Here is a 27,733-nt window from a genome sequence, read left to right as displayed (position 1 = left end):
TGCCCTCTACAGGCCATCCTTGGTTTTTATATTCTTTTATTTTTGCCTGGAGATTTTTTATCCCTCTGTGGGTTTTCCAGCCCTTTCGGCTGGAGGTTTTTGTTATTGCCCAGCCAACTAGATAAATAAAAAATATATTTTGACCTGCACTTGAATCCTCTTGCCTTCTTCCCTGACAGAACGATAAGGTCATCATGGATTCAGCAGGTTCGGACCAGGTGCGAACTGCACTCGCCCAGCAGGGTGCACTCTTGGGTCAACATGCCACCCAGCTCACCACCACCTCCAGAGAGGTGGAGATGCTCACTGCCCAGGTGGTTGAGCTCAATGCACGGATTGAGTCGCTCCAGCATGAGGCTGCAGGATCCAGACAGGTTGCCTCTCCTCTCATCACACACCATCATGATCCAGAGCCCCATGCCAACAATCCACCACCGTATAATGGAGACCCCAGCTCCTGTCGGGCCTTTTTATCGCAGTGTGCGCTTGTTTTTGCCCTACAACCCCGCCGTTATGCCTCAGAGGCCTCCAGGGTGGCATATGTCCTGACCCTGCTTACGGGGAGAGCACGTGAGTGGGGAACTGCAGTCTGGGACGCCAGGGCACCTTTCTGCCGCTTTTTTGATGACTTTAAGCAAGAGATGATTAAGCTATTTGACCGGTCTGCACAGGGAGATGAGGCAGCCACCCGGTTGGCACGACTGACCCAGGAGGGTCGGTCCGTCACCGACTATTCTATTGAATTCAACACATTGGCAGCCACTTGTGACTGGAATGAAGGGGCCCTCCGGTCCAGATTTTTTGAGGGTCTGCATGAGGAGATCCAAGATGAGATCTCTTCTCATGAGCTTCCTCGTCACCTGGAGACTCTTATTGACCTGGTTCTACGTGTGGAGGGACGCCTTCGCCGCCGCCGCCAGTGGCGGTCTGTCCATTCTTCTTCGAGGGTTGATGACATCCTCCCCCAACAAACCCCCTCTACTCCCGATGCCGAGCCCATGCAGATGGGACGGATGCGCCTCACGCCTCAGGAGAGGAGGGACCGTCTAGCTCGTGGCGTGTGCCTTTACTGTGGCAAACCAGGGCACTTTGCCATCAAGTGCCCTTTAAAAGCCAGGGCCCATCAGTAAACCAGGGGATCCTGGTGGGCGCCTCTCCCTGTCTGAATTCCCCCCTGTCTCGCACCCTGTTACCCATCACCATTCAACATGAGGGATCCCTCAACTCCAGCTCTGCCTTGCTCGATTCGGGGGCCGAGGGCAATTTTCTGGACAGTTCCACTGCCAAGCAGTGGGGTATTCCCGCCATCCCCCTCCCTTCTCCCATTTCTGTCTGGTCGCTGGCGGGTCAGCTCATCTCTACCATTACCCACGTCACCCCTCGTGTAAGTCTTGTCGTTTCTGGCAATCACCGTGAGGCCATTGAACTGTACCTTTTTGATTCACCAGGTTCCCCTGTTGTCTTGGGGCATCCCTGGCTGGTACGGCACAATCCTCACGTTGATTGGTCCGGGAATTCTGTGTTGGCCTGGAGTCAGTCTTGTCTTGCTTCTTGTCTGGGTTCTGCCTTGTCTCCTGGTTCTTTGTGTTCTGTGTTGCAGGAGGAGATTGTTGATGTAACTAAGGTCCCGGTGGAGTACCATGGTCTTCGCCAGGTCTTTAGCAGGTCTCGGGCTGGATCCCTTCCTCCTCATCGACCATATGACTGTGCCATTGACCTCCTCCCAGGCACTTCTCCACCCAGGGGTCGCTTGTATTCCCTTTCTGGTCCAGAAAGAGAGGCTATGGACAGGTATATTCAGGAATCACTTAGTACTGGTCTCATCCGTCCCTCATCATCACCTGCGGGTGCGGGCTTCTTCTTTGTAAAGAAGAAGGATGGCTCCCTGCGTCCATGTATCGACTACAGAGGGCTGAACGACATCACAATTAAAAACAGGTACCCCTTACCTCTTATGTCATCTGCCTTTGAGTTGTTGCAGGGAGCCCGGGTCTTTACCAAATTAGACCTCCGTAACGCTTACCACTTGGTGCGCATCCGTGAGGGAGATGAGTGGAAGACAGCCTTTAATACCCCTACGGGACACTTTGAATATCTTGTCTTACCTTTTGGTCTGACCAATGCCCCAGCTGTCTTCCAGGCCCTGGTTAACGACGTGCTGAGAGACATGGTAAACAAGTTTGTCTTCGTGTACCTGGATGATATTCTCATTTTCTCATCCTCTTTACAGGCACACACTCATCATGTGCGTCAGGTCCTCCAACGACTACTAGAGAACCAACTCTTTATTAAGGCGGAGAAGTGCGAGTTCCACACTAAGTCGGTTACATTCCTGGGGTATGTCATCTCGGCTGAGGGAATAAAACCTGATACTGCCAAGATAAGGGCTGTCGCTACGTGGCCAGTCCCCAACACCCGCAAGGCTCTGCAGCGTTTCCTGGGTTTTGCCAATTTCTATAGGCGCTTCATCAGGAACTTTAGTCAGATTGCTGCACCCTTAACGGCTCTCACCTCCACTAAGGTATTGTTCAGGTGGAACACACAGGCTCAGGAGGCCTTTGATGCTCTTAAGTCCCGTTTCGTCTCTGCTCCTGTCCTTTCTATTCCAGATCCTGAACAACAATTCATTGTCGAGGTAGATGCCTCTGATGTTGGGGTAGGCGCGGTCCTATCTCAGCGGTCCTCAAAGGATGGGAAAGTGCACCCTTGTGCCTTCTTCTCTCATCGCCTGAGCCCAGCAGAACGTAATTACGACATTGGTAATAGGGAGCTGTTGGCAGTCAGGCTGGCTTTGGGTGAGTGGCGTCACTGGCTGGAGGGAGCAGTGCACCCCTTCTTGGTCTGGACGGACCATAAGAACCTGGAGTATATCCGTTCGGCCAAGAGGTTGAGCGCACGCCAGGCCCGCTGGGCACTCTTCTTTGGCCGATTCAACTTCAGTCTCTCGTACCGGCCAGGGTCCAAAAATACTAAACCTGATGCCCTCTCTCGGCTGTTCGAGGCTCCCAGTGAGGAGTCCCCAATTGGACCCATCCTCCCCGAGGGAGTGGTGGTTGGGTCCCTCTCCTGGGGCATCGAGCAGCAGGTAATTAAGGCCGGCCGAGGGATTGAGGTGCCAGAAGGGTGTCCGGAGGGTCGGCTGTTTGTGCCGGTTGCGCTGCGTCCCGAGGTCCTCCGGTGGGGGCATGCATCCAGGCTGGTTTGTCACCCAGGAATTTGGAGGTCACTGGCTGCCATCCGCCAGCGATTTTGGTGGCCCTCTCTAAGGCCGGACGTCAGGCAGTTTGTGTTGGCTTGCTCAGTTTGTGCCCAGAACAAGACTTCTAACCAAGCGCCTGTTGGTCTGCTCAAGCCCTTGCCCATTCCCTCTCGTCCATGGTCACACCTGGCCCTTGATTTTGTTTCTGGCCTTCCCCCCTCAAGAGGAAACACTGTCATCATGACTGTAGTAGACCGCTTTTCTAAAGCAGCCCATTTTATTCCTTTGCCCAAACTCCCCTCTGCCAAGGAAACAGCTCAAGCTATGGTTGACCATGTCTTCCGGATTCATGGCCTTCCGGTTGATGTGGTCTCTGATAGGGGACCACAGTTTGTTTCCCGGTTTTGGAGAGAGTTCTGTCGACAGATCGGAGCCTCAGCGAGTCTTTCTTCAGGATTTCACCCTCAGACCAATGGGCAATGTGAGCGAGCCAACCAGGATCTCGAAAGAACCCTCCGCTGCCTGACCTCCCAGAATCCTTGTTCCTGGAGCCAACAGCTCTCATGGGTTGAGTACGCCCATAATTCCCTGCCGGTAGCGTCTACAGGTATGTCCCCATTTCTCTGTTCCATGGGTTATCAACCTCCTCTGTTCCCCTCACAGGAACCTGACGCTGCAGTTCCGTCGGCCTTGGCCTTTGTTCAACGGTGCCGCCGCACCTGGACGAGGGCTAGGGAGGTCTTGGCTCGGACCTCTAGACGAACCAAAGCAGCAGCCGACCGTCATCGGACCCCCCCACCTGAATATGTGTGTGGTCAGAAGGTATGGTTATCCACCAAGGACCTGCCTCTTAGGGTAGCCTCACGTAAATTGGCTCCCAGGTTCATTGGCCCATACCTCATCACCAAGGTCTTGAGTCCGGTGGCAGTTCGGCTCAAGTTGCCTCCCACTCTTGGTCGGGTACACCCTGTTTTTCATGTATCCAGGGTTAAACCTGTGTTTAGATCTAGTCTTAACCCTGCTGTCTCTTCCCCTGCCCCTCCCCCCCCTCGCCTAGTGGATGGTTCTCCTGCCGGGGCCGGGGTTTTCAGTATCTAGTGGACTGGGAGGGTTATGGTCCTGAGGAGAGGAGTTGGATTCCAGCTCGGCATGTTCTGGACCGGACATTGATTGTGGACTTTCACCGGCGACGGGGTAAGCCCCTCCCCTGAGGCGCCAGGTGGCGCTCCTAGGGGTGGGGTACTGTCATGGTCTGTCACCTGCATGTTGTCGTCACGTTCATTTGTTGTTTTTCTCGGCGCACATGGCGTTAGTTTGACAGCTCGCCATGTGCTCCGCTGTCTCACCCCACCCACTTGTCATTTTACTCATTAGATCATTAGTTCATTCACACCTGCCTGTAGTTTACCTTCATTAGTCTTCCTATTTAGTCCTCTCGTTCTCACTGTCTTGTACCTTATCGTTCGCGTGTGTTACCTTACGATCCTGTTTTATAATATCTTGTCCAGTCCTGTCTCGTCCTGTTTCTGTTTAGGCTCCAGTGCCAGTCGTTAATGTTTGTCTTGGATTTCCGCCTTTTTTTCTCCTTAGTCAAACCATCCCTGCTGCTGATCAGCCGCGGCTTCCTCACCCCTCCGCACTTCCTGCTGTAGTTCCCCCTCTACCGCCCACCAGCGATCTTCCTCTCCGGCCGACATTCACTCCACCTGCTCTCTCTCGTCTGAAGCGCACCGGCATTAACCCCTTGCTGACTGACGGTTTTGGATTGCCGTGCACCTCCCTCTGGAACAGTTTTGCTTTCACTTTTGCATTGACTTTATTTATTGACGGCTTGGACTGCCGTGCGCCTCCTGTTGGGACAGTTGGTAGTGCATTCGTTTTCTTTTGTTTTTACACTGTTGATTGGCGTACTAGACTGCCGTCTGCCCTCTACAGGCCATCCTTGGTTTTTATATTCTTTTATTTTTGCCTGGAGATTTTTTATCCCTCTGTGGGTTTTCCAGCCCTTTCGGCTGGAGGTTTTTGTTATTGCCCAGCCAACTAGATAAATAAAAAATATATTTTGACCTGCACTTGAATCCTCTTGCCTTCTTCCCTGACAAATTGGGGATAGAGAACCATAAGGTATCATTGTTATAAAGGCAATTCTTGATCCAATTGATTTTAAAGATATTGTTAATAGTTTCAAAATCTAATGCATTTAATCCTCCTGATATATTCCTAATTATTGTTTTTCTTTTAACATACTCTGTTTTGCCTCTCCAAATAAACTTAAATAAAACTTTGTCAATTCTGGTACACATCTTAGAGTCTACATAAAGGGACAGTGCAGGGTATACAAGTCTGGAAATACCTTCAGCTTTTGAGATCAGCACTCTACCTTGAACAGATAAATTCCTTTGGAGCCAGCAATTAAAGATATTTTTTGTCTTTTGTAGCCTTTGTGAAAAGTTTTCTGTAATCCGTTCTGAGGTTGATTTACTAACTACAATACCTAAATATCTAACTGCCTTTCCTTTCACTTGTATTCCCGCTATGCTTAGATCTGTTTGGTGTATAGTCATTATTTCACTTTTAGATTGATTAACTAGCAGACCTGATGCATCAGAGAACAGCTTAAAAGCCTTCAAAATAACTGGGACCTGATCTTTATTTTTTAAGAATAAACAGGTGTCATCTGCAAGTTGGCTGATAGTTAATGTGGTATCTCCTATTTCAATACCTTCAATTTGGGAACAATGTACAGTATAAAGATTTAGGGTTTCTGCAACTAATAAAAATAAAAATGGTGAAATTGGGCACCCTTGTCTTATGCCTCTCCGAATAATAAAACGAGAAGAAGTGCCACTGGATAATGAAACACTGCTTGAAATATTATAATAAAATGTCTTCATAATTTTTTTAAAGGTTGGGCCAAAACCAAAATAATTAAGTGTCTGATACATAAAACTATGTTCAACTGTATCAAAGACTTTGTAAAAATCTAAAAATAAAATTATAGCCTCCTCATTTACTAACTCAGAGTAATCCAGCAGATCTAATACCAATCTAATATTATTTGAGATATTTTTTCGCTTCATAAATACAGATTGGGAGAGAGATATGATTTCCTCCAAACATGGTTTTAACCTAGTAGCATATAATGATGCTAGTAATTTGTAATCTGAGTTGAGTAGCGTAATTGGATGCCAATTATCCAAGTAAAGATTGTCTTTATTTGGTTTTGGAATCAAAGTAATTACTCCCTGTTTCATTGATTCTGCAAGTTCTCCATTGGCAGCACATTCGTTAAACATATTTAAAATTAAGTCTCTTAGATCTTCCCAGAAAACTCTATAAAACTCAAAAGGCAGACCATCAGGTCCTGGACTTTTATTGGAAGGCGTTTTTTTTAATGATATCATCCAATTCCCTTAAAGACATTTGCTCTTCACAGAGGTTTTTATTAATCTTGCTTATGCAAGGAATAAAATGCTTTAATTTACTAAAAAAAAGATCACTTGAGACAGAGTTAAAATTAGATGTGTATAACTTTTGATAAAAATCTGAAACAAATTTTGAAATAGTTTTTTCATCTGTTACTACATTATTATCAATATACAAAGAACTTCTTTTTTTTGTTTCACCCCGCTTTTTTTCTAAGTTAAAGAAGTATGCAGAATTTTTTTTGCTAGCTTCTAACCACTTGGCTCTAGATCTAATAAAGGCACCTTTTGCCTTTTCAATATAGAAAGTGTTTAGTTTTTCTCTTAATGTGTATAATTTTTCTGTCTCTGTATCAGATGGGGAAGTAATACATGCAAGATGATTAATTTACTTTACTAAGGATTCATAATATAGTCCCTTAGATTTTGACATTTTTTTACTAAATTTTATTGAAAAATTGCGACACTCAAATTTTAATAATTCCCAATTTAAGATATGAGAGTTGATTGTGTTTTTTTAAAAGTCAATTATGCTTTTAATCCCCAAACAGTATTCAGAGTTCTGTAATAGAGAGGTGTTTAATTTCCAATATCCAGGCTTTCTTGATGAACTACAGATGAAATTTGAAATTTCTAATTCAATACCTGCATGATCAGTTAATGGGGCAGTGGAGATACTGCAAGATGAACAGATGAAATCAAACTATCAGATATTAACCAAAAATCTATACGTGATTTCTGTGTCAGGTCAGATTTAAACCAGGTAAAAGAAGAGGAAATGTCATTGTGTAAGAGTCTATAAATATCTACTAAAGAAAGATTAGAGCAAATATCACTAATAATTTTATTGGGCGTATTATTGTCAAATTTCTGAGGAAACCTATCAAAGCAAAGATCAGGAGCTTCATTAAAGTCCCCACCTGTAATTATTGTTGAGGATGGATATTTTATTTTTAAAGAAGTTAGTTTGACAGTTAAGTCTGAAAAGAACACAGAGTTAAGATTGGACTTATTATAGCCGTATACATTTGTAAGAATAACAATGTTTTCTCTAAACTGAATTACAGTGATTAACCACCTGCCTTCATTTGAGCAATGTGATTCAAGTAAAGTGTTTTTGAACTGTGGATTAAATAAAGTCATAACTCCGGCTGAGTTATTAGAACCATGACAAAACATAATTTTTCTCCCCCACTGGTTTGCCCAAAAAGATTCATCTTTCACGTTTCAATGCGATTCCTGCAAAAAATAGACATCTCTGTTTTTTGATTTACAAAAAAGAAATAAAGCTTTACGTTTAGTTAAGTCCCTAATTCCCCTAACATTAAGCAAAAAACAAGACAAACTAAATAACATAACAAATTGAACGAGTTCTGAAACGATTCAAGTAGTAGAACTACTGTACTTAGAAGAACGTCTTTTACAAGTTAGAGTAAAGGAAAAAAGATGAGTGCAACACTTGTCCAGACCTCCTCATCATTATAAACGTATTTTCGTTTTTCTGGTTTGAAAAAAGAACCCAGCATTTAGCAAAATCAAAGAGAGTGTAAGTTTTTGACATTAGAATGTTCAGGTGTGTCACTTAAATATCGTCAACAGTGACTTTTTTTCCGTCAATGACAGCCGTAGAGCCATGAAACCCTGCACGTTTATCTTCCAGTCTAGCTTGATTGACGAGCGGCCACAGTTTGTTCCGAACATCTCTTGCACGTTGCGTCAAGTCCTCCGTTATTCTGATATTTTTTTGTTTCAGGATTTCAGAGCGCTTCGCGTCGGTCCAGATGAGGTCACGGTGCGTACGAGACATGAACTGCACAATAATGCGACGAGGATGTGTCAGATTTTTCTTACCGAGTCTGTAAGCAACGTCGATTGAGGATTGCAGAACATCAGACAAACATGGTGAAACAAGCCGCAGTATTTCTATTACCTCCATTTTTACGTTTTCTCCTTCTACTTCAGGGATACCACCAATCCGAAGATTCCACCGCCTTTTGTACGACTCAAGCTCGTCCAACTTTTCCCAGAGTTGTTTATTTTCTGTTTTTAAGGATGTAACTTGATCCTTTATCGCACTTGATTTGGCAACGGCTAAGTCAGCTTTGTTAGCAATCGTGTCCATTTCAGACACGAGTTCAGTGATGCGGCTCGAGTTGTTTGAAACAGATTGTTCAATTGCCACCAATTTCTCCAAAAAAATGTCTTGTTTCTTCCCCAAATTTTCAATGGCTTGCAAAAGAACTGCATTAGATGGCTCGGCTGTGTGACGTCGCATCTTTGCATTTGGACTCTTCGTCTGAGTTTCAGGTAGTGTTGTTGATGATGAATCAAAATCGTCCTTTTCCCCTGTTGTTTTGGTATAATTATGTTGTCTCTTTACTGCTAAAGCTTTTTCCATAGCAAACTGTGAAAGAACTTTTCCTTGTTGCTAGGCCTATATCAGTAAGGTAACAGGCGAGCTCAGTCAATGTTCATAAATCCACTTGTTGTACACACACAAAAAAACACTCTTAAAAAGTATCATAAGTATCAAATTCGTTGAGCTAAATTATTATTATTATACAGTCATGAAGGCAAGTTAGGTCAAGAATTGCAGATAAGGTTTAAGAGCTACTAAAACCACGTCTTACATAGGCGCCATCTTGGCGCGCTCTGACCATCACAAACTCATTCACATTCTCTCTCTCTCTGTGTCACACACACACACAAACATGCAGGCATTCAACACTCACCAGTTTATGCCGAATCAATAAAATAAATATCGGAACGCAAAGCATGAATATCTAACATTTCCCAGAGCAAAATCAGCTCAAAGTTACTTAACACAAAGGACTTATTCGCCATCTGTGAAAGGTTTCCTTTGCCTCGCGATCTCCAATGAGGAAAGCACAAGCAGAACTCGCAGCATTCAAACTCCAAGATGCCCCTGTCCAAACTCCCGTCCTGTCCCTGCTGTTTTTGTCTTCTGTTTTGAATTTTCATGCGCGCGCGGTTACCATAGAAACATAAGTTTATTCACAATGCACACACGCATTATTTGAAACATCGAGTTTTTATTCTTTTTTTCTCCAAAAAATTACAATAACGAGGGAATTGTAATTCTATTTTCAATAGGAAACTGATTTCTTAGTTATCTGACAGTTTTTTTTTTTTTTTTACTGAAAAAATATTATTTAAGGGAGACAGCAGGAGAGCCATGTATTTTGGTCAAAGAGCAAGTTGTGGCTCGCGAGCCAAAGGTTCCCGACCACTGCTTCACATGTTTGTTTTCCATGTCTGTTTATATAACTGCTATTTTAATTTATAACTCAATTTTTACATCTCGTTTAAATACACTATGAACAGCAGCTATGCTAATTATTTTTTTATTCTCTATTTTCACCTGGGGATACTCATTCCAAGGTCCCAAGAGACTATGCAGTGCCATTGATGCGATCCAAGAGCTGTGAAGAGTTGATCACAAGATATCCATAATCCTGGACTAGGCATTATCCCGAGCTGATGCTGTGGTCATCATGGAGGAATGGAGTGCATGAGACTGATTCCTGAAAGACCACCTTGACAGATGAGTCCCCGCATTGATTGTTTGGGCCAGCCTGACCCCCTACCAGTGACCTACTCACACCTGCAGCTTCTCCACGATGGACGTCCAGCTTCTCCAGCCTCCGGCACCTAGACTGCAGCTCCACACAGGAAGTTTGGCCAGAAGAATAATGGTCGTGCCCAACAGAAGCATTTTTCCCTTCACTTTGTCAATTGGTGAAGTTTTTCTTTCCTCGCCACTGTCACCACCTGCTTGCTTGGATCGGTTCCTGTGGAGCTGCGTTTCAGTGGATTTGCTCTTCAGTGTTTGAAATTTAAGACGTGAAACTCAAACCACACTGAACTTCAACTCTGAAATCTGGACTTTACTAGAACTAAGAATAATTTACTAGAATTAAGCTGCTTCGACACAACTACATTGTGAAAAGCGCTACATATAAAAAAAATTATTTAATTTTCTGATAAGTCCCCAGTTCCTCAGTTTCTGGCAGGTGTGGTCACTGGTTTGTCTGATAAGACTCATGACCCTAATGCTGCTCATTCTGTTGCCTCTTTTTATTTATTTATTTGTTTATTTATTTATTTATTTTTAAAGTCTTAAAATTTAAACAACATCACATAATGTAAATAAGTTGTCATTTAATAAGAATATGTGAATAACTCAATTTTGACAAAAATGTCATATAGAACCTTGCCTTTTTTTAGCAGTTTGCCTTTTTTCAAATTACCAATAGGAGTGTCACTGATACTATACTGGGCGACCCGCACCTCAACTTTATTCGGGAGAAGTCCAACTTCTCATTCAGTTAGTTGCATGGTGAAAATGCTCCATTGAATGGCACAAGATGCAAACCGACCACATGGGCAAAATGATCCCCAGTAGATGTTTCCACAAATGTAACCGCAGTGACAGCTCCCAATGGAGACGCAAACCTTAATATTATGCACCACTTCAAGTGCAGAAACAGCTTCTACGGAAGACTCACACCCTACTATGTACCACTGCAAGCACAGTGACCGCTCCTACAAGAGCCGCAAACCTTATTATTATGCACCACTACAAGCGCAGTGACTACTCCTACGGGAGCCTCACACCTTACAACGCACCACTGCTAACGCAGTGACTGCTCCCACAGAAGACACATATCTTAATATGCACCACTGCCAGCGCAGTGACCGCTCCTACAAGAGTCGCAAATCTTATTATTATGCCCCACTGCAAACGCAGTGACTACTCCTACGGAAGCCTCACACCTTACTACGCACCACTGCTGACGCAGTGACCGCTCCCACAGAAGACACATATCTTATTACGCACCACTGCCAGCGCAGTGACCGCTCCTACGGGAGACTCACACCTTATGCACCACTGCAAGCGCAGTGACCGCTACTAAGGAGACACACACATTATTATGCACCACTGCACGTGCAGTGACTATTCCCATGGGTGACGCACACCTTATTATGCACCACTCCCAGCACAGTGACCGCTCCCACTAGGGACGCACGTCTTATTATGCACAACTGAAAGTGCATTGACCACTCCTATGGGAGACGCACACCCTATTACACACTACTGCTGGTGAATTGACCACTCCCACGGGAGATGCTCACATTATTATTATGCACAAATGCCACCGCAGTGACAGCTCCCACTGGAGACACACACCTTATTATTATGCACCACTGCAAGTGCAGTAACAGCTTCTACGGGAGACTCAAACCCTACTATGCACCACTGCAAGCGCAGTGACTACTCCTATGGGAAACTCACACCTTACTACGCACCACTGCTGACGCAGTGACCGCTCCCACAGAAGACACATATCTTATTGCGCACCACTGCCAGCGCAGTGACCATTCTTACGGGAGACTCACACCTTATCATGTACCACTGCTAATGCAGTGACCGCTCCTACGGGAGACACATACCTTATGATGCACTACTGCCAGCACAGTGACCGCTCCTACGGGAGAAGCACACCTTATTATGTACCAATGCAAGTGCAGTGACAGCTCCCACTGGATACGCACATCTTATAATGCACCACTGCAAGTGTAGTGACAGCTCCCTTGGAGACGCACACCTTATAACGCACCACTGCCAGCGCAGTGACTGCTCGCATGGAAACACATACCTTTATAATGCACCACTACAATCGCAGCGAACGCTCCCTCTAGAGAAGTACACCTTTATGATGCACCACTGCTAGCGCAAAGACCACTCCCGTTAGAGACGCACACCTTATAATCCATCACTGCTACAGCAGCGACCGCTCTCGCTGAGCATCTACACACCTTCATCTCTACATTTTAATACAGATGTATCATTTCCGCTAACTACAACAACAGTGACACTTAATTGCGGTAAATTCCCATTGTATAACTGCTGCAGCAGTGACCACTTTTGCTTGAACACTCACACACTTTCATTTCTACTTTCAACACTTACACACTTCTGCTTCCACTTTCCACAACCATTAGATTTTACTCACTGTCACAGCAGTAACTATTCCCAACAACGAGTCCACATATACATTACATCACTGCAGATTACTGCCACAGCAGTAACAACTCGGCAGGAGCTCACATCTACATTACATCATCGTAGGTTTTTGCCAAAGGAGTGGCAGGAGCCCCTATCTATATTAAGTCCCCGCTACAACTAGGACAAATTATGCTAGAGGCCAGGTATATATGACACCATCATAGATCACCATCACAGCAGCGACAGTTCTCAATTGAGCCAGTGTATACGTTACATCGCTGACAAATAGTAACCACACCTATACGTAGTAACGCAGAGCATATACATTGCATCACTGACAAATTAGCGTCAGCTCCAGCAATAGCCCATATTTATACTGCATCCAAGTCACTGCACGGCAAGATCACTGCACAGCAGCAACAGCGACTGCTTCAACATGAGCCCACATATTACAACACTTCACTATCGTTCACTGCCACAGCAGCGACGGTTGCTGGCTAGCTTGCTGGAGCCCACGTAAACATGCATCAGTTCAGACCATTGCCTTGGCATTGACAGCTCCCCTTGAAACCCACGTATACATTTGAATAATTTTAGATCACTATAACAGCAGTGACTACTCCCACGTGAGATCATAAATATTTTAATTATCATAGATCACCACCACAGCAGTGACTGCTCCCTCTGGAGCAGATCATTATAGATCACTGCCAAATCAGTGATTGCTTCCAGGAGCCTACATACACACAGAATCCTTATAGATCATGATAGATCATAGATCTGACTACTGCATGAGCCCACATATACTTTGCTTAGTACATACACTTCCATATCCACATTTCACTACCGACATACCCTCGGTACACACTGCCGAAGCAGTAACCACTACTGTCGGAACTCATATATAGTTCTCTTCCACAGCAGTGAGGGCTCCATTTGAAACAATATAGATCACTCTCACAGCCGTGACCGATCACATATACATTGCATAATCATAGATCACTGCCTCAATAGTGACTGCTCCCTCTGAAGCCCATATTTAAATCACATTATATAATTAACCGTCATAGCTACCCCCGCTCCCACAGGAGCTCAAGTACAGTACAGATTACACCACTGCAGACTGCTCCCACAAGAACCCTCATATGCATAGCAATATTAGATCGCTGCTTTAGCAGTGACCACTCGTTGGAGCTTACATTCAGTTCCAATCATTATTGATATAGAATCACATCACACCACTGCAGATTACTGCCTCAGCAGTGGCGGTTCCTCCCAGAATTCACATTTACATTTCATCACTGCTAAGCATTAACAGCTCCCAAGGAGTCACATCTACATCACTACACAGCAGTGTCCGCTCCCACTGGAGCCATTTTTCTCTCTTTCACAATGTGGTACAGCACCCCTCCAAATTTTCAAGTCTAGCAAATTTTGGGGGATCCGTGAAATCTATCTGGCTGCTGTCCTTCTATAAATTGCTTCTTTGGGGAGCGTTCTGGAGCCGGGCTAGACACTGCGCTCGGACCCTGTCTCTCTTTATCCTGAAAAGGGGAATAACACGAGTTAGGGTGTCTTCCCAAACTCAGAGCCCTCTCCCAGGACAGCATGCCAAATACCCATATTCTATTCAAGCAAATATCTATGAGTGTGAACTCGTGAAACAGTGCTCTACCTCACTAAGCATCGAGAGCTGACATACAAATGAGAAAACGTTCAACTTTACAGCCTTGAATAACAATACTGTGTGCACATGAGGAATTGTTTTAGCTCCTAAATAAATCACAATTGGATTGTGCCCAATCACTCGCATATACGAGCTGCAACATTTGCAAGACATGTATAAAAGCTGGTGGTGTGCAGCTAAGAGCACCACATTAGCATAGCTTAGGGACCACAGCTTTTGAAACGACTGTATAAATAGTCAGTTTAAACAGCTGAACATGAATTCATCTGTGTATAAAACCTCGCTGAAGCAATTAGTGCATGTATATTTTCTAACTTGCTTCTTACGAGTTTGCACGCTGCATTTTTATGTTAAGAAATGCATATGTGTACCTGCAGCCTGACTGAAATGCACGTTAATAATAAATGATCATAGTCACTTATCTTTTAGTTGTTGCTGTTGTTTGTCTTGTTATGCTTTTGGTATCTTTAAAAATACACCGCATCTTGAACAGCGTAGAATGATCCAGAGCTTTTAAACTAATGAGGAGCAAGCTCGTTGGCTGCTGAGGTGACAGCAACCAATCTCCATGTAGTTAATGATGCAGAAGTAGATTAGGTGACCTATTAGCCTGCGTGCACATAGGCCCCATTTACACTGTCAGGTCTTGATGCCCAATTCCGATTTGTTGCCTATATGTGATTTTTTTTTTGCATGTCCGTTTACACATTCTTTTAATTGTGACCCATATTTGCCTCATATGTTTACACTTGCCATAAAATTTACGATGTCGCACATGCGTAAAGGTGGGTTTCAGCATCTGAGCCACACTAGACACGATGTTGTCTTGCTTTTAGCTCTGCGAAATAAGTGAAGTTCACCCAACTTTAAAATGATTTTGAGGTGGGGGAGGAGGGAAAGAACCATCATATAGCCTATGGTTTATATATTGTGTCCTCCACCATTCAAAGGAATTTGTAGGTACGAGAGGGATCTCAGGCCTGGTGGGAGCAAATTGTGGCGACTGACCACTTTCCTTCTCCGTGTTTCCTCTGTTGTTGTTGTTGTTTACTGCGTCGGCGTCTCCACACATGCTCTTTCTTCTACGTCATTAAACCGCGGAGAAGTACCACATTGTCGCAAGTGTAATGACGTACAAAATGGAATGCCTGAATAAATCCGACCTGTCTATTTACACAAGAGTCGCATTGTCACATATTCGATTTATGTCTGATTTATTTCCACATATGAAGGAGGCCTGAAACGGATCTCTGAATATGCGATTGCATACATTTTTTTTATGTTTACACAGTCATAGAACAGATCTGATCTGTGTCACATTTGAGCAAAAAATCTGAATTGGGTCGCATTTAACTGGCATTTGTAAACAGTGCCATAGAGTCTCATGAAATTTCACTAAGGTTACTGTTTATTTTCATTCTTATTACTCTTATAACAACCTGTTCATTGCTGCTAAGGTATTAAACAGCAGTATTGGCTGTTGGAAATTAGAATTTATTTGGAAATTGAAGCTTTTCAAATAAATAAATAAAAATGTAGAGTTGAGGAAGCAGTGGGAGGAATTTTTACATTTCCAAGAGAACATTCTCTTTTTAAAATGTGATTAACGTGTGTAACAGTTAAAAATCATTTCATATATAAGGTTGCCAGATTGGAAATGTCAAATTATCACACCAGAACCTCAAAATTCTCGTATTTTGAGGAAAATTATCGTACACGAGTCAAACGAAAAGTATGCAGCTATTATCTAGACAAATAGCATTTTGACACAATGTGCAAATTACCATAATGCGTAAAAAAAACTAGGCGTACCTTAGTGGGAAGCTTCAAACTCCACCTCCGAGTCGCTGTCATCGGATACCTGCGTGTTGCCAGATGTTGATGGATTCATTTTGCGGTACAAATTGGATGCTGTCATGGACCTCAACATAGTGCTGGTTGGTTTGAAAGCAGTGCACCCGCCCAAAATTTTTAATACACTCTGAGGTGTGCACGAGCCCATTAAGGATATCTGTAATGAGCCGATTTCGTGGCTTTGTTTTGATAAGATTCACTTTGGTAAACACACAGAACATCAAGGGCAAACTCTCCCAATTCACTCAACACCGTTGCACCCTCGAAATCCTTTAATGTAGAAATATGGTGCCAGAATTCATCAACATCCATTGCCTTTGTATCTTAGCTTAAGGCCACTAGTGGCAATTGCCTCCACTGGTCATCAATGATTTGGAGACGGTCTGCATCTGTCTTGTCAATCAACAGTGGCACATGTTGTGTGAGGGAAAGCAAAGACGCATACTCTGCACGTGCCCTGGCATCAGTCACAATAGCAGGGGAGAGGCATGCGATTTGGGTTAAGAGGGCATCGTCAAAATCAAATCGTTTCCTGATTTCTCCACAGGCAACTCGGAGAAAAATCTGACAGCGAACATGAAAATCTGTCATGATGGCTAATGGAATGTTAGCCTGCTTAGCATGCTGCATCACTTTTACACCCAAGTACAGTGTGTTTAATCAGAGCTTTGGGCCGTCGTTTATGTTGATCTGATTCAAAGGAGTGTGCAGAACATAGTCTCTATAGTAGTCAGGTGAAGAGACTCATCATTAAGGGAGTGAAAAATATTCTCTGCAGCGATCAATCTGGCCTCGAGCCACTGGTTGGTGAAACAAAGATAAAGAGCATTCCACTGGGCGGATACACATTTCACAACTTCAGTAGTGTGTGGGGCTCAGAAGTCTTGAAATTCTCTGAACAGTTTCCAGAAATGGGTCTGAATCCTATTTATGCCTTCGTCGAAAAAAATGAACAACGACACAAAGCGTTTTTACATTCCCAATGTCTGTTGACTCGTCAATCAAAACACTAAATTCTTTCTTTTTTTGAATTTCAGTTAGATTCTCAAAATAACAGTCGCCAATGACATGCTTGGTTATAGCCGTTGTCTTTGTGCGACCAAGGCACATGTGCTGAGCTATTTTCGAATCTTTAAATTTATCTTTCAAGACACTAACCAAATGATCTGAGGTCCGTAGTGCTATGTTGTGCTCTGCCATAAACCCTGTTAACTTTATCTCTGCATTTTTCACTGCTATATCCTTCTCACTCTGAAGGTTTCTGCAGCAAGTGGGCTATGGACCTTTGAGCTGGGACAAAATTTTTCTTTTTGTCTTGATGTTTCTTTGACTTTTCGTGATTTTTTAAAACGGTGATCTCAGCCACCATGTGCACATTACAACACCGGCAGAAAGCTTTGCTGTCATTGCCAAAACAGGCCTTAGCCATCCTGCAAAACTCAGATCCTTTTTTCCACTCACTTCTGTACGTTTGTTGTCGGTGCTTACTTTTAGGCTGCTCCAGAGACTCTGCCTTCCTCTTCGCCTTTCCCCTGTCCTTCTCACCTTCTTTTCCAGCACTCATTTTTTAAACTATATTGTTTTGCTTAAATTATCACCCTCAACCTGAAAACTACTGTACCGACCTAAGCATGGCGGGCGCGGCAGGAAAAGCGCCATTCTCTACGTTGATTAGCTGAGAAGATGTGACGTAACTTCATGTTCTCCTCACACAGTAGATGAAAGATGCAGCTTGATCAATAAGTATAGAAGCCCTAAGGTTGAAATTAATTTGAAATGCCAAAAATTCTGAAGTTATTGTACATTATAGGATTTTTTCATTATTGATCGTACATCGTACAGAGGTCGAAATTATCGCACAAATACGATAATTACCGTACGTCTGGCAACGCTGACGTGAAGAAATACTGCATAATTAGTAGTTTATACTAAATACTATAGTTTTTTGCACTGTATACATCATTTACAACCCTTTGTTAACGAACACTACATCATACTTTAGTGATCTGATAAACTTTAATAAATACTGTGGTACACTTTATTTTTTACTACAGTAAACTGTAGTGTATTGTGGTATAATGTATTCTGTTGTGGAAATGTATGTTGAGCTACCATAGCAGCTATAGGATCACCACAACAGATTCATTTAATTACAGTTGTGCTCAAAAATATTATAGTATTTGCTATAAATTACTATACTATTGTTTCATGTGGGAGTAGAGGCCAAAAGAAACCTGCCTGCAAAGTTGCAGTACTGGAAACTGGAAAGCTAAAAATTTGTGTAAAATGCTGTAACAGTGAGGTTGCTTTCAAAAATAAATGAATAGATTTTCGATATAAGTGAACTTGTATTAACTAAATTAAGTCAACATTTGGTTGGCCCTGCATGTCTGGCTTCCACAAAATAATGATGCACCGCAGTACCAAACTAAACACTTTGTGTTTAAATGGTTTTAGTTTAATAACTAATTGATTGATTGATGTATTATATTATCATATTATTATATAACATATCATATAATTATTATTGCTACCTACAATTTGTAGTTATTTTATTATATTATAACTCGCTACACAGAAATTATTGTTATTTATATTCTGCTGTATAATAATTATCTGCATATATCTTTTTTATTTGTTATATTTCTGCCACATTTATAATAATTTACGTTACTTTTTATTTACTTTATTGTCTGCACAGAGGTTCTGAGTCGAAATTCATATTCTACACTGGCAGAACATACAATACAGCATACATACACTCACATATCTTTAAAACACATAATAAAAGTAATAATAATAACAATAATAATAATAATAATAATAATAATAATAATAATGAGGCATGATCCATGTATTTTCACAACTATGGGCACACTAACTTGCAAAACATCCCTTAATGTCAATGGAATAAATTACCTTTTATACATGTTTCTTTAAGCCAATGGTGTAGCAGTGGTGTATTAGTATTATTCATACTTGAATTACAATCTTATCCATAAGCACACACATACTAATTCATATTCTGTATGCTATTATTAATTAATCTTATCAGATATAATGTATTATTTTAGTCAATTTTATTGTATAAAATTATATCATTATAATAATGTGTGATTCATTACTTTATATGAACTGTTTTAATCACTATTATAAAACGGTGAAAGAAAAAAAAGAGGATTCCAGCACTATTAGTGATAAAGGATACATTTATTGATAATACATCTCTTTTTATACAATAAAATATAGATGACATGTTTGAGTTTTCTTACTTTTAGGTAACTAGAGTTTTTTCATACCATAAAATTATAATGAGTTAATAATTATAAGCGTTATTTTATTTCCGAAAAAACTGTAGCTCGTCCGTTTAGCTGCGTCTGTTTATAACGCATGATGACCGGATTAAGATGGCGGTCGCGTTGACGTGTCGGAGCAACGAACCGAGGCGGACCGTGAGGCGTCTAGCTATCTATTTATATAATGTCTATGGCGGCAGCCCATGCTTATTTTTTAAGCAAAGAGAATAGAATCATTGGCGACTTTTACGCTCTTTGGTGTCGTCTAAACTTTTTGTTTTAAGTCACGCCTCTAGACCACAACAATGACCAATCCCTATCAAAGTATGACGTTTTGACCAATCAAAACAGAGAGCATTTGGGGTCCTTGGTAGTATTGGCGTTCTTTGAATTTGCTTGATCGAAATGTAAAGAATAAAATAAAAATAATTAAACTATTAAATACAGCGTCAATATTTTATTTGTAAATAACACTGATGACTGCAAAATATTTTATCTAATACTTTGAATCTTAATATGCGACGTTCATGTCATATTATTTGCACATGCATTACCGGGGCATCTTACATTTGAAACGAAAGAACCACATGACTACACCGAGACTGAGAAAACGCAACAGTGGATTTTTGTTTTAGTATTTAATAAAATGTCATATTTATTTTAAGCCAGGAGTTTTGATCATACTCTGCAGTAGTATCACTTGAGATGAGGAACAATTCAAAGGTGCTTTGTAAAAAAAAATTTTTAAACAGGATGGTCGTGGAGGTGGAGAGTTTCTATGGTGTGTATATGTTGTACTGTACAAACCCGAAATTCAAGGGTCGAATATATATTGGCTTCACTGTGAATCCAGAGCGCCGTATCGGACAACACAACGCCGGGCGACACCGAGGAGGAGCCAAGAGAACCAGTGGCAGGGGACCTTGGTGAGACACCAGCTGGTTATATTCAATTCAATTTCTTATTATTCGTATAACGCTTTTGCAATGTAGATCGTGTCAGAGCAGCTTAACACAGAAGTTATAGTAAATTGTCAGTGTGGTTTAATTTTCACTGCTGAAAGTCTAAACACTGAAGAGCAAATCCATCGATGCGCAGTGGTGTCCGTGGTGTAATATTACGATTAGCAGTTTTTTTTTTAACTGACGTTGTCAACCTACACTTTGTTAACTTAAACAGATAGAGTCAAAACTAAAACAACAGATAAATGCATTTAAATATAAACAAAAACATTAAATAGCAGTAGAAATAAACATTACATTTTTAATTATTTTTTTTTCTTAAGAAATTTATAGCACACATGAGCAGTTTATGGCCATAGTTTGAAAGTTCCTGTTTTTGAATGGAAAGCTGACTTTCATTTCTTTAAATTTCACCTGCAAACAAGAGAACCTGCTTTTTAGAAACCTGCTTTTTTTAAAAAAAAAACACCCGCTGGTGGTGTTTTGTTGTTTAAATGTTTATTTATTTGTTTAACTTTTTTTTCCCTTAATTTTAAGGGAAATGGTTCTCATCATCCATGGCTTTCCATCTGATATTGCAGCTCTTCGGGTAAATACCCCTTTCTGTTTTGTATTTTTACATTTTTACCGAAGCTTCTTAATATTAGAGCATTTTTTAAAAAGTAAAAATTAATTCACCAAAATACACTTTGACAGACCAATAAATCTTTCCTTTCCTAGTTTGAATGGGCTTGGCAACATCCTCACATCTCTCGTCGTTTGTCCCACGTTTCCCGTCGCAGCCGTAAAGAGTCAGGTTTGCAATTTCACTGGCGTGTGGTGTCAAACATGTTGCGAGTGGCGCCATGGAGTCGACTCCCTATCACTGTGCGCTGGCTAAAGCAGGAGTACCGAATGGATTTCGCCCCTGATTTACAGCCTCCGCTGCACATTCCTCTAACGTTTGGCTGTGTTCGTGCAAAGAGGAAACCACAACATGTGCGCAAGGAGCAAGAGGAAAAACAGGTGGAGCTCTGTGTGTTGTGTGGGGAGTTTATTAAGGTAAGTTTCAGTCTAGTTTCACTGTAGTTTTGCGGAAAAATTGCTGTCATAAAAATAATTGAGACTGAGCCCTATTGGATTTACTTTTTTGTATTATTTCAGACTGTGGATAGACTGTCTTGTTTCCACCCTTCCTGTCAAATGGTTTGTCACCTCATTTGCTTGGCTGAACACTTTTTGAAGGTAGACCCCTTCCACCTAATTCCTGTAGAGGGAAAGTGTCCTGGATGCCATCATTCAGTGCTCTGGGGAAGTTTGATACTGTATAAAAATGCAGACTTGGAAGAAATGAACATCTCTTCATCCCAGGTCAGCTCTGACATGCACCGTAAAACCATCAATAAGTAGTTGATTCAAATAAAATTTTGCTTTGAATTTACTTAATTTCCTATCATCTCAAAATATATGTAGATTACATTTTTTTTTCTCCAATAGTATGTTATAGAAGATTTTTAGATAAAACCATTGGAAAAAAAATACATGCAAATACTTATGGCTCTTGATGACATACTAAGGCCTTGTGATGTAAATCCATAAGTCTGTGCAGGAAAGAGTACATTACCTTTAATCCATTAAACTCAAAAGCATAGCTTTCAAGTCACTTTTTTCCCCAAATATTGAGACAGCATAAAAACATATATTTTAACACTTGTTCTTGGTTTATGCATGGACTTACGCAGACAAAGAAAATGTTGTATCTGTGTCTGTTCTAATTGCAGATTTTGAAATTGTACCATCATAAAATTACGAGAACGTTCCGTTTTTCTTTACGTTTTTATAATTACAGATGCGTGAATTTTATTTTTCGCACAAAATATTTATGACAGCGATTTTATTCCATACACATGGGATTATTAATAGCAAGTCTCAGGCTGCATTTTGAGATTGCAACAACAATGATTTTCATCCCTTATTTTATAAGTGTATATTAAACTTACTCTGTATGTGGGACCCTTGTTTTTAAATGGGAGCTGTAAAGTCAAAGCCAATATATTTACAATCCTTACACAACTTTTTTTTTCTTTCTTTGTTTACAGAATCATTGGACAGATGAACTACAGTTGTAAAGACCATTTGAGAAAGCTGTTTTTACAGTATTAATTAGACTATTCAAAACAACAGCTCATTCAGGTTGGGACATCTGCATTAAGAAATTATTCAGTTGTCAAGGATTCAGAATGAGATATTTACAGTAATGACTGGAAAGTGTGTTTTTAAAGCAATTATAAAAAATATTTTTAAATTTAGCCATATTGTATGTAAAATCCTGTATGGTCATATTTATTAAAGGTGCCCTATGAAGAAAATTTGGGTATACTGTAGTAAATTTCTGAACCCAAGCCAGGACACTCTTTCAAGCAGAATTCTTTATTGAGAATGTGTTGGTTGTTATTCTTCAGGAGTCGACATGAGTCTGCAAGAGTCTATAAGAAACTAATCTAGTCAGTGTTGCCCTGTGTATTATATGTTTTAGAAGGGGCAGTGGTAAGGTGGAGGTGGCTAAACAAGTCATGCAGATGTGGCAGAAAGTTGAAAGAACCTGTCTAGACACTAACCAGACACCTGGCCAAATCTAATCAACAAAAAGTGTTCCTTTGGCCTGAATGGCCAAAAATGCAAATGCACAGTTGTTGAGGCATTTACATCATTTTAAGATCTGTCAATGCTCAGGATGGCAAAAGGTTTAATGTCTCGCGGCATGCCTCAAGCATGCACTTTAGGTCAGGTTTTGCATCATCCAGACCTGATGAGCAGTCACGCATCAGATTACTAGACAAAACACAGACTGAAATGTTGCAAACAGGATCACTAATATGCACACCACTGTTTGTGTTTGATAAGCCTCAACATTTCCCAGTGAGACAATGATTATCTTCCTCCCTTAGTTATTTTAAAGTTTTTTTTAATATAATATTTAACTTGCTATGCATGTTGGACTTTTATTTTGAAAACAAGAGATTGTTTACTGAGCAACAACTGCATGAGCCACATGCTCATCAGAATGCAAAATGTTGGAAATATGGATTCTAAATTTATGCAGCTTCACCCCAAAGAGGTGTAAGGTTGTACCTTTTGTTTCTTTATTGTGTTTATTTGGAAATTTGATGAGTATATTTCAGCAAACATGTGTAGACTGCTGAATCTTGTATCACTCAACTATATTTTTTCTTGAGTGAAAAAAATACACTTTAATAAACATCATCTGTTTATGCAAAGGTTTATATTAATTCCTGGCTCTGCATATACCCTATTTAGCCTTTCCACATCAAATCTCATGAGCAAAACAGGTTAACGTCACCCTGGGTTTATATTAGATGGCTCACTCATTCCATATAGGTAAATCATGTTGTGTGTGTCTGTCTGTGAGAGCTGCATGTCAGAGCAGAGCTCATTAATATTCACGAGCAATCCAAATATGATAAATCAGCATAGTAATAAATCAGCATATAAAACTGTTTCTGGACTTTATTTTATTACATTTTTACTTACCTAAGTCATATACCTTTATGTAGATATCAGAGAACGATTTAACTTATGAAACCAATCCAGTATATGGCACCTTCAAATAATGAATTCGTGGAACCAGTTGTTATGAATATTGTGAGGCAACATATGGCCATTAGAATGAATCTATAAACAATTAGAGCTAGTATAACTCTGCCATGAATAAAGGCCTGATTCCCTGATGCGTAAACACTTAATCTCAGTAGTTGTCAGCATTTCTGTTTTGTGTTGCTTTGAATACAGTTAAACTGTTGAGAAATGAAACACATAGAAGTATTGGATTAAAAATTTAATTGGATAAAGTGATTATCTGCTGAATATATAGAAATAAAGAAAAAATTAAATCATTCTTGACTTTTGTACAATCTATTAATTTACATTTTTGCAGTGTTGTTTAACACTTTATGGCATAATTTCTGTACCTAGATACTATTGCCAGTAATTATTACTATTTACTAAAATTACTACTACCATTATAAGTATTGTTACTATCTACAAATCCTGCACTGTTTATTTAATTCGTATTATTCATTCATTCATTCATTTTCTTTTCGGCTTAATCCCTTTAGTAATCTGGGGTCACCACAGCGGAATGAACCGCCTAATTCGTATTATGCCTATTGTATTTATTTATGACTTGATTATTATTTTTTATTTAAAATACAATGTTAGATTAAAATAAATGAATATTTAATCTGTTTATTTTGGGTGTGTATTTTGGGAATATTTGTGCAGACTACTTACATTTGTTTACACTTATAATTTACAGTTTACAGTTTGTTTACACTTATAATGTGGTCAAGGCACTCACTTTGAACATTATTGTTCAAAATAATAACAGTACAACTGAATTGTTTTATATTCAATCAACCTAAATGTGTAAAAAAAAAATTGAATTGGTTCATGTTGTCAGAACCCAGCATTTTTAGGGACTGAGCACCGGTGATGCGTAGGCCCTGTTGGAATTGCTCCGTTTATTAGGAACCGAGCACCTCTGTTTATTATTATTATTATTATTATTAGGGACTGAGCACCTTCGATGCATAGGCCCTATTGGAATTTCTCTGTTTCTTCTCTAGAATGAGGCACATTTTTGAGGGTCTAAACATGCTCATAAACTCACAAAACTTTGCACACTTTGTACTTTTATTATTACTTAAGTAGCAAAGATTTTTTTTATTTGATACTGAGCCTTGTCATTCATAAGGGATCTACAAATCAGAAACAGTCCACGCTTTGGGTCACAAAACTAGGAAGTTGAGCTAATACCAGATTTATTAATTTACTACTCTGTGCCTGAAAAAATAAGATGTACAAGTTCATTTGAATAGTTCATTAATCATATACTTGCTCATTCTGAATTATCCTAAGCACCAGTTACTCTTAAATAATTATGTAAATAATGCAATACTTATTTCATTATTGAATTTATTTTAATAAAGTATGGAAATACAATCATTAAGCACATTATAAATAAAGAATACAGCATCTGCTGCTGTATTTAAACTACTTACTAATGTCTGTTAATGTAGAGTTAATACTTAACAAATAGTGAACAAACTATTTGTTAATTCTTAATAAATTGTTTATAGTGTGTCGTTTTTAATTACCTAATACACTAACTATCAGGCTCTCTCTTTTTCAAGATGCATATAACAGTCTAACAAGGGAGATCCTTGCCTGAATTGAAGAGATGCATCACATGCTGTATGGACTTTCACTGCCCAGTCTGTAGCTCAACTTTTTTCCAGTCAACAAAGTTGAGCAAGGTCAGAACCCATTTATAAAGCCATTTTCAGTCGTGCAGTTCTCCATGAAGGTAAAATTTTCAAACATTCTCTCCTGAAATGCAATCCATCATTTATTTGAGTAAGTCAGCTAAATAATTGTTTTTGCTTTTAAAACTATAAATGGGTAATTTTTTTTTAACTACGGTCACTTTTATGTCCTTTTATCATATATCCAAAAATATACATCATTGTGTTCATATTCCTCTTTCTTTGTCAAACTCATAATAAAACTTACAATGAAAAAAATGACTAGCTTTCTATTATTTTTTTTCATATTATTCAACCTCCTTTTAGGTGTGAAAATCACTGTTGCACACCCAGAGTTTTAAACTTTAACAATGAAAATAACATTTTAAAATATTCTTTATCTGTTAACTATCAATGTATCTTGGTTAAGCACTAGTGAAATAGGTTAAATATTTTACAGTTATTTATGTGAGACTATTATCAATATTAATCTTTATACAAAATATAGCTGTCACACAGTAGGTGTCATTACCACCACAACACAGTAATTCAATAATTAATAATTCAATAATAAGTAATTCTCTTTTCGGCTTAGTCCTTTTATTAATCTGGGGTCGCCACAGCGGAATGAACCGCCAACTTATCCAGCATATGTTTAATGCAGAGGATGCCCTTTCAGCTGCAACCCATCACTGGGAAACACCCATACACTCTCATTCACACACATGCACTATGGACAATTTTAGCTTACCCAATTCACCTGTACCGCATGTCTTTGGACTTGTGGGGGAAACCGGAGCACCCGGAGGAAACCCACACGGACACGGGAGAACATGCAAACTCCACACAGAAATGCCAACTGACGCAGCCGAGGCTCGAACCAGCGACCTTCTTGCTGTGAGGCGACAGTACTACCTACTGCACTTTAAAAAGTTTGTGTGAAAGATTGTTTAGGTGGTTTCTATGAAAATGAATAGTGACATCAGAGCACGTTCAAAATGGAGGGAATTTAAGTTTTCATCAATACCACATGAAGAAAAATCAAGGTAAATGTTGCTTAACAAAATTAAGGTAAATAAGAGTATTTTGTATACATGAAATGCTAGAATCAATTCAAAGCTAATCGGTGAACTATCTTTAATGTTTTTACAATAAACTAGAAATGTTATTTCCACTACACTGCCCTGTGCTGGAAAAGACAGCATGTGGTGGAAATTACATTTATGGTTATAAAACACAGCTGATGTGGATTGCGAAAGTACAGGGGTTGGACAATGAAACTGAAACACTGGACAATTTAGTGTTGGAGGTTTTATGGTTCAATTTGAGCAGCTGGTGTCCAATCTTCATTGATTGCACATTCCACTAGTAAAGCTGCTGTCACACCGGACTTTTCTCCCTATAGATACACATGCAAATGTGCCAGACCGGAAACGCAAGTTCGTGTGGCAATTTTCGCAGTTCACTGCGTTGCAAAATTCAAGCTTGGTGAACTCTGACCTGCGAAATCGCATCACTTGACAGTGTGAGACCAATCAAGGATCAAAACATGACTTCTCTGGACAGAATCGCTTGCTTTTTTTAAATGTCTAATCATCTTCTATAATCCCGCCCCTTTTCACAGCGCCGTATGACAGAATTTCGCATGCTCAAACTCTAGTGTGACCACAGCTTAAGGCAGAGTGTGAAGGGTTTAATTAGCAGAGTAATAGCACAGTTTTGCTTAAAATATTGCAATGCACACAACGTTATGTCATATGGTGGCATATCAGAGTTCAAAAGAGGATAAATTGTTGGTGTGCATCTCGCTGGCACATCTGTGACAAAAACAGCAAGTCTTCATAATGTATCGAGCCACGGTATCCAGTGTAAAGTCAGCAAACAAACAAAAAGAACCACATCAAACAGGAATAACTGTGGACGCAATAGGAAGCTGTCTGAAAGGGATGTCCAGGTGCTAACACCGATTGTATCCA

At 40.4% G+C, this 27,733-nt stretch overlaps 1 protein-coding gene across 2 annotated transcripts; it reads left to right on the top strand.

Moving 5' to 3' along the window:
• Positions 1–20,073: 20,073 nt before the first annotated feature.
• Positions 20,074–23,711, top strand: slx1b (SLX1 homolog B, structure-specific endonuclease subunit). Of its 2 annotated transcripts, none has more exons than XM_056462236.1 (5): positions 20,074–20,418; positions 20,992–21,043; positions 21,175–21,459; positions 21,598–21,804; positions 22,533–23,711. In XM_056462236.1, the coding sequence occupies exons 1-5, from the start codon at positions 20,198–20,200 to the stop codon at positions 22,560–22,562; spliced, it is 795 nt and encodes a 264-aa protein (XP_056318211.1). In that variant the 5' UTR covers positions 20,074–20,197; the 3' UTR covers positions 22,563–23,711. The 2 variants fall into 2 exon arrangements, with proteins under 2 accessions (XP_056318211.1, XP_056318210.1); XM_056462235.1 differs by having other exon boundaries at positions 21,175–21,495.
• Positions 23,712–27,733: the final 4,022 nt, after the last annotated feature.

This window comes from Danio aesculapii, chromosome 7 (genome assembly GCF_903798145.1).
Source record: "Danio aesculapii chromosome 7, fDanAes4.1, whole genome shotgun sequence".
Lineage (NCBI taxonomy): Eukaryota > Metazoa > Chordata > Actinopteri > Cypriniformes > Danionidae > Danio > Danio aesculapii.
This window is presented reverse-complemented; position numbering and strand designations above follow the sequence as displayed.